The sequence below is a fragment of the Mobula hypostoma genome, chromosome 11 (genome assembly GCF_963921235.1).
Source record: "Mobula hypostoma chromosome 11, sMobHyp1.1, whole genome shotgun sequence".
Classification (NCBI taxonomy): Eukaryota; Metazoa; Chordata; class Chondrichthyes; order Myliobatiformes; family Myliobatidae; genus Mobula; species Mobula hypostoma.
The window spans coordinates 34,544,655-34,557,790 of record NC_086107.1 but is presented as its reverse complement, the minus strand read 5'-3'; the positions used below and the strand labels follow the sequence as shown (position 1 = coordinate 34,557,790).

Sequence of the window (13,136 nt, the reverse complement as noted above, 5' to 3'; positions counted from 1 at the left end):
AGGCCACACAAACTTGATTCAGATATCCCATTCAGAACATTTTTGTTGAAGCTTTGGAGCTTTAATCTTTGTTTTCACTTTGTCAGCTTCGAACAAAAATAACCCTGCTTTATAAATAACCACGTTCAATTGAGCAGAAACTGTTTCTGGTAGTTTGCATCTACATAGAACGCGAAAGAGCGGGAGTGACGTCTGTGATAAAAGAGCAAATGGTATGTCAGTTTTGTTCCTGAACACTTGAAAATTCCTTAATTTATTTTTTTGTAAAAAAAAAAATTTCTTACTACCATCTTTATGCTGCCACCATTTGTCCCTTTCTGGGAGTATTTTGATAACGTTCATTTGCGGATGTTTGATTCACTGGTTTTTAAACTGAGGCTGTATTTCTTTTTCTTCTCTGCCTTTTAGAGCTCCTGAGAAGTGTGAGTTTGTAAATTGATGTTGCTGCATCAGAGAAAGTTTCAATAAAGATGTGTTGCACACTTGCAGCTTGTTGCTGATTTCTTTTTGTCAGTTTGTTCCTGTGGAGTCTGCCTTTCCTCTGTCTGTTTCCATTTGCTCACACTGGCTTTTGGGGAAATTAGCTGCATTTCAAGCAGTAAGGCTCATTTTATTAATGCAGATTTTTAAACTTGCAGTATGAATGCAAGAGATCATTTGAGCTTATTAACACTGCATGGTAATTTTTTTTACTGGTGAAGGGGGCTGTTGATCTGTTGTGAATTGAAGCTTCTGTGGAATTAAGTTTTTGTCTTTTTCACTAATTACAGAATATTAACATATTTTACTGAATTTTTTGGGCCAAATGTTTTTTGTTCAAAGCTTTGAGTATAAAAATGTGCTGCAAATTTACACGTGGGCTCACAAAATTGTGGTTCAGTAAGCATATGGCTATAATGTTTGAAAATAAGGTATCTATAAGGAGGTGTTTGTAGTTATTGCTCTTTCTGTTCAATGATACTAACTCTTGTCATCTGATTTCCATGTTGAATTTCCTTTAGTTTTGTTTCTTTCAACAAACCTTAAGAATATTTCACTGAGTTTGATTCAGACATGGAATCCCTTTTAATTTAATTTCAGTTTTTTTTCCTGAATCATTGTAACAATCAGCAAGAAAATATTTCTCCTTCTTCCAGTTCTCTCGTCCCTGTCTCATTCCCCAAATACAATTGCTGGTATAAAATGACTGTGTCTCTCTTTTGGAAACTACAGTACCTGTTCACAAAAGCACCATGATTCTAAATTGAGGCTTTATTCATTATGATGCAGTGATTATCATCTTTGGAGAATGATCAGTTTTAAAACTATTTTAATCCAGTCGTTATTGCATGTTGCAACATTTTAATTTGAACTTCCACACTTGTAATAGGACTTATCAGCTTTGTGCATGAAGGCCAGAGTTTAATTTTGATTTTAAAATCACTTATAATTATGTTGATCAGTTTTTAAGTGTAATGCATATTGGTGCTTTATGAAGTTAAGATAGCAAACACCTGCATAAAAATAATTGTTTTTAGACTTTGACATTCATTAGGTTCTTATCAGTGTAGGCTTTTTAAATATTTGAATGCAGACTAGGAATCAAATTCATGAGCCATATTTTTTGATTTATGAATTACATCTGTTAGAAATGCAGCTAATTTTCTTATGATACTGCATTTTGCTTTATGTGCTAGCATTTTGGCATTTTGACTTCTGCTTATTCTGTCCTGATGGCTTTATCTGGAAATAATGGTGTAAATTGATGGCAGTTGTTTATATACATATCATTGTTCTGGCTCATGCTCTCTGTATACTCCTTTGCTCAAATGTTATCTTAAAATGTTTAATATTTGCTGGGTTGTTGGAGTGTATATTTATAGAAATGGGTATAAACCTTCTTAGTTGCTAAGTAGGTATAGAATTGCTGCAAATAAGATTTATTACTTGCTATCTGAATGAGAAATTGGACAAATCTAATTAAATGGATCAGTTCTTGGAAGTTTTGTAAGTTTTTTTAAAAATAACATTTCAGGGGTCCAAATTCATACTAAACTGAAATGACTGCCTGCCCTCCTCAGCTTGTTTGGGGTTTAACTGTAAATTTCAGTAGAACCATCTTTTCTTGTGCCTTTGTACATATGTGTGTGTGTATTCTACGGAGTAAACCTTAGCTTCTTCAGTCTAACCTTGCTGTTGGAATCCTACATCCCTGTATGTTCAAGTAACTGTGCACCTCTCTAGAATGTTACTAATTCAGAAATTTCAAAATGTAGTACTCCAATGTATATATTTGTTTTTATTATGAAGAAAGACTAGTAACTTTTGCACCCCACCCCTGAGTACTTCCAGCCATATTAAATATTTGCTCTGTTTTAATAATATAAGCCATGACTCTGAGTCCTTATTCATAGAGCCATGAAACAAGAGGTCACATGAATCACTAAAACCATTCCAGTTACCTATGGTGGAATCTAGTCATTCCCTCTTTTCTGCTGCTCCTCAATTGACTGTCATAATTTTCCCTTGAATCCCCTGTGAAGACCTTGATTTGCTTCTCCTTCCGCCACCTCTAGAGACGTTGGGTTCCAGATAGTATTTGCTGCATAAAACAAAGTTGTTCTTTGCATAGCCCCTATATTTATGCATCTTTTTAAAAAATGATTTCCTCTCTATTTTTTGAGCAGCCTGCTGAAAGGTGTAGGCTCTCTCTTCATCCTCTGAAAACCTGTCTTGATCTTGCATATTTCTTTTAAATCTCCTCTCAATGTTCTCAGTTCTGAAAAGTACAACCGTAGCTGCTTCAGTTTAACCCTGGTTTTGAAATTCTTCCTTGATTTTTGATATCCCTTGCACTGTTCTAATAAATTTGCACATCCTTTATGGTATTCCTGTCTTTTGAAATGTGTCATGATCAGATTTAGATGCAACAATTATATTGTGACCTAATCAGTATTATGAAGACTCAATGCCTTGCTTTTGTATTCCAAGCCTTCATTTGTAAAGAAAAGGTACCCTTGTGCTTTTATTAACCACGGTCCCAAAGTGTCCTGACAGTTTTAAAGGTATATACACAGTTCCCCTGTTGCTGCCATGTACTTATTGCAGTTTGAATGACTCAGTTACATATATTTGTGTATATTATTTGCATTCAAAGGATCACTCTCAGAACAACATTGAACAAATTTTGTAATTCATGAAGGTTTTTTTGCATGAATGTGATGTGCCTGTGGATTGAAAGTAAAGGTAATGAGCAGTAGACCATTCTGCCCATTGAACCTGCTTTGCCATTTCGGTACAATCATGGCTGATTACTACCTATTTTTTTTTTTAGCAAAACTGCAGGTTCACCCCACGGTGAATTTCTTGTCCTGCAATCTGAGACTGTATCTTAGAATTTATAAAATGAAAACCAACTTGCTGGAAAAACTCAACAAGGCTGGCAACATCTGTGATTAAGGATTATGAGCAGCACAGTTGTGTAGCGCTTAGCGCAGTGCTTTACCGTGCTAGTGGTCAGTGATTGTGGTTCAATTCCTGCCTTTGTAAGGAGTTTATACATTCTTGTCATGGTTATGTAGATTTCCTCAGAATGCTCAGGTTTTCTCCCATATTCCAAAGACGTGCAGGTTAGAATTAGTAAGTGTGGGCGTGCTAAGTTGGCAACAGAAGTATGGCGATACTTGCGGGCTGACTCCAGCACATCCTTGGACTGTTGGCCATTGACACAAGCACCACGTTTCACTGTTTTGATGTTTCAACATACATTTGACAAAGCTAATCTTTAAGTAGTTCTGAATTATGAAGAAATTTAATATGCTGAAGCTGCTTTTATACTGTCTAAAGTATGGCATATGTATTCATTTTTTAGAGCTTTCATCATATTTTGAACTCATCTTATTAAATACAGTTAATATGTAGTATTGCTTTCAGTGTGAAACATGAGCTAATGTTGCACTGTAGCGGTGTAACAAACTACCATTAACATACTGCTGAAAAGCACTGCAAAGACCAGTTTCATTGTTCATTTGAATCAAAAATTTAGATGTTTTGAAATTTTGAACTAGAAACTAGTGATTTTTCCCATCATTCAGTCACTTAGAAATTAGCTGTGACACCAACTTTTGAGTTTGGCCATTAGTGTATATATTTGTGGACTTCCTAGAACGTAAATGAAGTAATTTCATTTCTCGTATGTTTGCTCATGTAGTTTAGATGATAGGCCCGTGTTTGTCTTTTTTTTTTGCATTTTCTGAAGTGTGTCATTGATTATTGATACACCAGGTAGCTATTTCAGCATCAATTCAGATCATAAGTTTGTCTAATATTTATATTAGTACAGGTGTTCAAACCTTTAATGTTTAGTGCTTGGAAGCTCAGGTACCAGGGCATTTTGAATTTGGGATAGAACAATATTTAAATGTCTGATTTGTTATTGCCATACACAACAGGTGATCAGTTCTGTGTTAATGCATTGGGCCTGTTTCATTATTTTGGGTGTTGCCTGTTGACAGTGCAGAATAGATGGTAATAGAAGATTTAAAGTCATTGAGGTATCATTCGGATCTGCCAGTGGTGCAATAGTGGACCATATCTACCATGATTAAGTTGGAACCTGATTTTTGTCTAGCATTTGTATTGTACCAGTTGAAGATTGGTGGCTAGGAGATACAGTTGTGTATCATCTTGTGGTAAGTGATGCTTTACTCATGGTATACTATTCCTCAGTTTTGGTAAAACTCGAAAGCTCATGGGCCATTGTAATATGACATGACAATTTTAGTCAGTCAAGTGATAAAACAGAATCTTTGGTCTACCCTGACCAAACTGTCCTCCTTAGTTTGGTTTCATTTTAGGAGTGATTCAGATGGGTATTACTGAGTATTCAAGGAATGTGGCTCAAATTGACAATCTTTTGACAGTTTGGTTTTAATTGTTTCTGTGATATCACAATTGATGCATTTAATAGCAAATTGAAGATCTTTATGTAGTTGCTGGCTGCCCTGGCAACAGTGTAGCTTGTGTATAAATGTATATAAAGGTTTTGAAGTTAATATTCTCAAACTAAAAAGTTGCTTGATAACCTAAGTGTTCAGTCAAGAAAATATTTTCCCATGACTTTATAGAAGTATTCTCATTGACCTGTTAATTTGGCAGTTTATAGCAGAATTTTATTTGCATTGATTATCCTTTGTGTATAACATGCACTCAGGTGAACTTTAAATTGGGTTCTCTTTTTAAACCATTACATATATATTTTAGATTACAATCTTTAATGCCTGACTTGTAATTTTTCCTTGGCAATTGTGTTAGGTCATCATTAAAGAAAAAAAATGAAAATAGTCTGAACGATTAAGATGACTTGCAGTAACAGCACCAATATCTCCATCCCCATTTAAGGTTGTTACAGCCAGGGGTTGGGTAATGGGGATAAGCTCCCACTATCTATTCAATGCTGCCAATGACGTGCTCCTCAAATGGCCTCTGACAGCCCCGTCCAGCTCCTGGCCTTGTGGCTTAGCTACTAAGCCCGACAGAATCATTTCTACTGTTAAGAGAAGGGGCAAGGACGAGTTACTGGTGCTTTAAAATTAGCCACTTCACGCAGATGTGCTTGTCAGCTGTGATTGCAGCTCATCTAGGAGAAGGAAAACTCCGATTTTAAACCTCCGCTGCCTTGCGGCTGTACCTCATGAGGAGGGCTTTGAGATGTCCTGGATGGCAGATAAGCCAGAAATGATGCCATCAAAAGTGTCCTTCGTTAAATAAGGAGCAGCTATATTTGCTTTGCTATGCATCGTTCTTCTTTAATAAACTGAGGTTTTCTACTTCAGTTTCCAAAGCAAAGCGATACCAGTGGCATTTAGGAAAATTTAATGTTCATTCTGGTCACATCAGACTGCACTACCCTTCTCTCAAAGGGTGCCCCAACGGGTTATCCTGTTGTCTAGTCAGTCCTCTATTTTCCCCATGTTCTTCTGAACCATACTTTGCTGCTTCTCCCAGTTGAAAGTGTTAAGTTCATTTTTAACTATTCATCTGTTCTTTACCTTGATTAAATTTCAATTTAAGTGTTCATTAATGATTGAGATTTAACAAAAGTGTAATTGCTAGTTAGCTATTTGCCCACATTAAAATGCATATCTTTTCAATTGGACAGGATTCTTATGATCAGGAAGAGTCAAATAGAAATCATTCCCATAAAGAAGTTTGTTTCAAAGTGTTAACAACCAATGCCACCAGTATATTTAGCAACGGATAAAATTTTGGAGGAACTCAGCAGACCTGCTGTGCTCCTTCAGCATTTTGTATTTGATTATAGTTGGATGCTGATGATAACTGGGGATAGATCTGTTCTAGATCTAAGCAGTCTGTAAGTACTACCATTTTATGAATTTGATGCTATACACAGCTAGTATGTTGATGATTATTCTTAACCAGAAATGCAAGGTTGGTGATCCATGGGTGTTGACCATGCGCTAGACCTGTGCTTGGATTAAATACAGTGAGTGTTGTCCAGATAATGTTGCCACTCAGTATGTTACAGGCAACGAAGGGCTAAAATTTTAATTGTTTTTCCCCCCAAGACAAATATGACGTTATTGTAAAGCCAAAGGAAATTTCTCCTTGTAGTCATCCAGACTGATAACTTTGACTGTTTTAAGTCCTTTTCTTTATTGTTGGGTTTCTCTTTAAAAATCAAGGAATGCTTAAATGGATGCAGACAGGAACTTCCCAAATTTGGATAGTCAATGAGGTTAAGTCAGGCATATGCTAAATAAACATTGGATTTAATAATGAAGTATGCATTAATTTTGTTTACTTCAAAGTGTGAGCAATGTGGTAGCAGCATTTTAAATTGGAATAGTAAGTAGGGTTACTCCTTTACCCACTTAACTGCTTTTTATCTGATGGGCTAGATTCACTGAGTAGTACAGGTCCAGATAATTAATGTGTTCCTGAATACTTAATTTAGGAGTTTGAGTAAATATGCAAATACATAAGGAATCTTTAGAAACATTAAAGGCACAACAGGTTATATTCTTTCTAATAATGACAGTAACATGGTATTCTGATCTTGCATAATTCTGATTGAAAATTCTTATTCTTAGCAGATGTTTGACACTGATGTAATCTCAATCTAACCTACTCAGTCAAACATTAAATTGTCTCATAATAAGGACTTAAATTCATTGAATTCACTGAATTGTGGCATAATCATTTAAACACCTCTTCCAAAGGGATCTTTGTACATCATGTTTTGGTATGCAATTTACTTCTGTTTTTTCTTTAAATAAATGTATGAGAGCCTTCCTAGGGCTTATATTGTTGAACTTTTTGTGTTCATTATTCATGAGTCATTACTTGACAGTGAAGCATTTGCACCAAATCCCAATTCTCCATTCCTGGTGAGTGCTTACCTCCTGAGGGATTCTCACTGATAGTGATCAGGAGCAAAGTCTTGTCAGATTTGTCAGATTAAGATTTTGCTGAACTAATTGATGTGCTGGCACTGCATGACTGCATTTGACCAACACAAAATTTCCCTGATGTAATGACATTGAAAGACTGGGAGAACTATCACATTTCTGCACAAGGTATGTTTTAACAGTGGATTTTCTCTAGGTCTGGGATTTTTTTTGATGAATGTTGAGTTTAGGAGTTTTTAATGCACTCATCTGAATGAATATTTTTTGTATGAGCCGCATTATGGTAGTTTCAGCAGGGAATGCAAGAGAGATGTGGCTTGAGCAAGCCATGCAGCGCTATTTGGAAGGGATGCTAATTGGAGTTTCTTTAAATTGCTGTATCTGGAAAGGTAAATTCAGTTAAGAATCATTACATTGATGACTCATAGTTTTAATTGCAAACTAAATATTGTATTTCAAAGTCTGAAAGCTTAACATTTTTCAAGTATCATTTTTACAAAATGTAAGTTAATTAAGTACTCATAGGCCTAGCCAGAGTGTATAATATCTCTCCTTTATTATCTATTTAATTTGATTTCAATGTTTTCATAATAATGTATAGCTCATCATAAATCTGTCTTCCACATTGTTCAAGCCCTATATTCATTATAGTGTAGTTATGAAGTACATTCTCCATGTTAATATGTACCATATGTTCCAAAAGTTTCCACACTTGCAGAAGCAGGAACCTTGCACAATCTTAGATTTGAATAGAGTGAAGGTTTATATTTTGATAAATTTAGAGGGTATCAGTTTCTAGCAGTTTCAGATTCTTCTGCATTAATTCAGTTATTTATTTGTTTCACCTGAGGTTATTCAAAGAGGCATAGGGAATATTCCCTTTACTTTGACATATCAGCCAGAACACATTTTTTTCATACCGCAATAATCTTTTGTACTCTCATTTTTGATGTTAATTCTGTTCTTAGATAAAGCTAAACTTTTAACACTCGTGGAAAAATGGGATGAGTAAGAAATGCAGATCCTCTGGCGTTTTATGGAGATAGAAGAAAATTAGAATCTTCAATGAAGATATAAATTACAATTGCCTTCAAGTTGAACTATATATAATTCAATCCCCTGCACCCATTCAAACGGAGCCTGCTGATCTTGGCTCATACTTCAATATTTGGTGTCATTTTGCTTTTTAGCTTGTGGAGTTATGTCCCAGTGTATTTCAAAACTTAAAGAGCAGAATTGTGGATGGAGTCGAAGATAAATTTTCTTGTACAATGTAATTGTAAACACACTGCAATCAACTTTCTTGAGAGATATGAACTGCTCTCCTAATTGGGCGTGGATTGTATTTGAAAAAGACATGCCTATTATTGAATGTCATGGTGAAAAAGCTTCTAATTAGCTTTTATAATATGCTGCTCAACATTTTTTTTTGCTTCAGAAGGTAAATCTCAGCAGCAGTAGAATGATACCAGTAGCAGGTTTGGAAATTTCATTACAAATGTTGTGACAAACATCAGATAATGTGAACAAAACCCAATTTATACTTAACTCAAGATTTCCTCTAATTTTGCAATGTATTCAATAATCTATGTCGTACAAGTGATTTCACATCTCCAGATTATCTTTGTGTTTATCTGACCTGTCGTAATTTTTTTTTTCTGGAACAACCTGGAGCAACGAAATTGGTGATTGTTTCTCAAAAATCTAGAGTTCAAATATTTAAATACTGAGCTATTTGTATTTGGTGAATATGTATCCAGAGCATCTCGGTCATTGCATGGAAACACTTTTTTGATTTGTGCATTGTGAATCTGTGTTAAATGTACAGACCAATAGTGCACAATGTTAACCTGTCGTATTGTGATTGATTAAAGTTCTTGGCATATATCAATTTAGTCAGGTTTGTTATTCATTGGAAGTACTCATTGGGCAAAAAGTAGGATTGAAATTTAATCACTTATAATTACAAATTTTAGTTTAATTAAAAAGCCTCCAAATTGATGATTAATTCATGAAATTTTAAATGGTTGGGAAATCTGTAAATTGCTCTGGTCTCAAGGATAGTCAAAGTGAATACTTATTCCTTAACTGTTTACATTTGGGATCTACTTTGGTGACATGATTATTTATCATTGCTGCCTGGAATAGTCTACTACCTCATTGCCTCAACAGCCGAAGTTTTGTCTTTGCACCAGAGTACTATGCTGGCAGCAAATTTGACAGATTGCTTTAAGCTACAAGTTTTCAGTTTTTTGTGTGCTGAAAAAAGACTGCATGGTGTTTGTTCAACTCTGGTCATTTTTCAGGTTAGCCTCCTGTGTTTGCTCTTAATGAGGGATTATAGATGAGAATGATGACTCAAGTACACCCACCTTATTTGGTACTGTAGTCGTTTGCTCCACTTTATTTTTGCCCGTTGTGGTTTTTGTAACTTTCATTTAGTTGTTTAACAGCATGCTCATTGCTTTTATGAAAATCTTTGATTATAAAGAGCAATCAATTATTCTGGAGATTCTTCCATTTTTAAGTACTTGAATTATTCTCTACTTTTATACAGGGCAATCATTTTTTTTAAAATTCCGAAAGCAAGCCCTGATAATAGCAAAAATGTGCTGATAGGATGTGAGAATATTTGCTGGGAACAGTTTACTGGGGTAGATAATTGTTGCAAAAAGGATGCCTTTATAAATGCAGGGTTGGTTGTGATTCTGCGATTGAAGGTGTGCTGCAGGTTGTAATTGTAATTGAAACAAAATGCTAGTAGTGTATGGGGAAAATAGTTTTAAGCTAATGATCTTCAACCTTTTTATCAGAACGCTTGTTTCCTCTTTGCCTGACCTGAATAATTTGTCTTTTCTCTTTTCATTTCAAATTTCTTGCCATCTTTGTTTAGCACTGTTTTAACCACGGAAATTTATTGAAACCTTTTGGCTCTTTCATAAAGTTACAACATGTTAACTCGTGCATTTGAGGGAATCACATAGCATATTTCCAGCATCATTGTATCTTTGCCAGTGCAAACCTTCTGTGTAGGTTTGAATACTGTATGCCATGTAGCATCAGCTGGATCTGATTCAGCTTTTTTTTATTAAATGAAATAAACACGCTAATGAATATCATAGAATATTTCATTTGCCAAAGCTTAGATTTTGTGATCCATCTGGTTTAATGTAAAGGTCTCAAATCAGTAGATTTAGTGAAATGTGAAATACAATGATTGTTTCTTCATGTGTGTTTCATATTTAATTACTGCTTTGTTGCTGTTGGAAGGTTTTTACAAAGCAAATACTTGTGTTTGTAATAGGAGCCTTTGTTTTAAGGCAGCAAAATGTTGCAGTGTGCCTCACAAATGTTCATGGAATAGAAGTTGATTATATCCCTGAATGACAACATCTTAGAAAGAAAACTTCCAAAACAAACTTGTAAGAGACAGGAATGTGGTGTATCATGTCAAACAGAACAGCTAGTACTGCATTAATTTTGAAGATGGGTTTTATGTTTAAAACATACATGGGTTGAAGGGTGTTGGATTGGAGTGCTACAAAGTGGGAGATAACATTTTTTTTCCAAACTTTCTTTTGCTGCTTTCATATTGGGTGAGTTGTATGCCACTCAAAAGTTTTGTTTTATTTATTTTACTGAGTAGTAAATGATATTTACTTTCTGTCTTACTTTGCAGGCCGGGGAGGACTGATGAGGCCCAGAGGTATGAATAAGAAGATTGTAACTGCGACCCAGATGACTGCTCAGGAAGTGATTTAAACTGGACCCTCCCTCCCCTGCCTGATGGAAGGGCTTCTTTGTGCAACTGTGAAATGTTCCAAACAGCAACTACAAATAACTATCACAGCGATTCCTGGATTATTGTACCCTCTAAAACCTGACTTGTTGAACCCAGCTAGACCCTGGCTGTGGAATCACATGCCTCCTTCGTGGCAGTGATTGCACAATGTGATTTAAAGAAAACAGAAACACCCAAAAATAAAGCACACTGATGTAATAGACAAAAAATAAAAGTTTATACAAAAATAGAGTCATGATTTTCAGTATTTTTCCTGTTTCATGTTAATTGTGTTTTGTAACGCTTCTAAGGTAGTGGTGCAAAATTATTTATCAGGTTTTCTAAACAGTCTTTTAGAGCTTCGAGCACTCCCTCAAATGAACAAAGCACTAGTGCAAAGTTGAAAGAAACGTAATTCCCTGATCCGATGTAAAATAAAGTCCATAAGAATGCTCACAGATAATTTGCTTATCAATGTTCTACACTTTGGCAAAAAAGTTCTCAATAGAGTACTGTTGAATTACTGTCTTGATGTTCTCACTTGAACTTTTCTAGGTTAGGTGAAGAAGAAAAGGGGCCTTAGTTTCACAAATACTGAAGGCTAAATGGAATTCTGTGAACTTAGGTTGCTAAAGGTGGGGGATAATTTGGCATGATATTTTCTTCAGCATAATCAAAAGCAGAAATTCTTCTGCCAGTTTCCATGAATTGAGTGTAAATTGGTGAACTAAATAGAGTAAAAATTGAGTAAAAGATGTATTGGTTTGCCAGTGTTAAAAATCACAATTCACAGATACTTTGAACAAAGTTATGAGCTAATATTTTTTTAAAATATGCTACTCAGTATTTCAAACAGGATCGGTGCTTCCTGTCATGTACAAACCCCATTTCCAGAAAAGTTGGGATATTTTCCAAAATGCAATAAAAACAAAAATCTGTGGTATGTTAATTCACGTGAACCTTTATTTAACTGACAAAAGTACAAAGAAAAGGTTTTCAATAGTTTTACTGACCAACTTAATTGTATTTTGTAAACATACACAAATTTAGAATTTAATGGCTGCAATACACTCAACAGAAGTTGGGACAGAGGCATGTTTACCATTGTGTTACATCACCTTTCCTTTTAATAACACTTTTTAATCGTTTTGGAACTGAGGATACTAATTGTAGTAGATTTGCAATTGGAAATTTTGTCCATTCTTGCTTGATATAAGACTTCAGCTGCTCAACAGTCCGTGGTCTCCGTTGTCTGATTCTTCTCTTCATGATGCGCCATACATTTTCAATAGGAGATGGATCTGGACTGGCAGCAGGCAAGTCAAGCACATGCACTCTGTGTCTACAAAGCCACACTGTTGTAGCCCGTGCAGAATGTGGTCTGGCATTGTCCTGCTGAAATAAGCATGGACGTCCTGGGAAGAGACGTCGCTTTGATGGCAACATATGTCTCTCTAAAATCCTAATATACGCCTCAGAGTCAATGGTACCTTCACATACATGCAACTCACCCATGCCGTGGGCACTGATGCACCCCCATACCATCACAGATGCTGGCTTTTTCACCTTTCGCTGATAACAATCTGGATGGTTGTTTTCATCTTTGGCACAGACAACTCAATGCTGGTTTTTTCTGAAAACTAGCTGAAATGTGAACTCATCTGACCCACAGCGCATGGTTCCACAGTCTTTCGGTCCATCTGAGATGAGCTCGGGCCCAGAGAACTTGCCGGTGTTTCTGCATAGAGTTGATGTATGGCTTCCTCCTTACGTAGTACAGTTTCAAGTTGTATTTCTGGATGCAGCAGCGGACTGTGTTGAGTGACAATGGTTTTCCGATGTACTCCCGAGCCCAGGTGGCTATAATTGTCACAGTAGCACGACGGTTTCTTAGGCAGTGCCGCCTGAGGGCTTGAAGATCACACGCATTCAACAGTGGTTTCCAA

The 13,136-nt window shown here is 35.8% G+C and overlaps 1 protein-coding gene across 2 annotated transcripts in view; it reads left to right on the top strand.

Moving 5' to 3' along the window:
* The window catches only part of caprin1b (cell cycle associated protein 1b), a 72,774-nt gene extending 61,332 nt beyond the window's left edge, over positions 1-11,442 (top strand). For both annotated transcript variants that reach the window (XM_063061807.1, XM_063061806.1), the window contains exon 18: positions 11,089-11,442. In XM_063061807.1, coding sequence (XP_062917877.1) covers positions 11,089-11,171 — 83 coding nt within the window. In that variant the 3' untranslated portion in view covers positions 11,172-11,442. The remainder of the gene's footprint in view (positions 1-11,088) is intronic.
* The last annotated feature ends 1,694 nt before the right edge of the window (positions 11,443-13,136 follow it).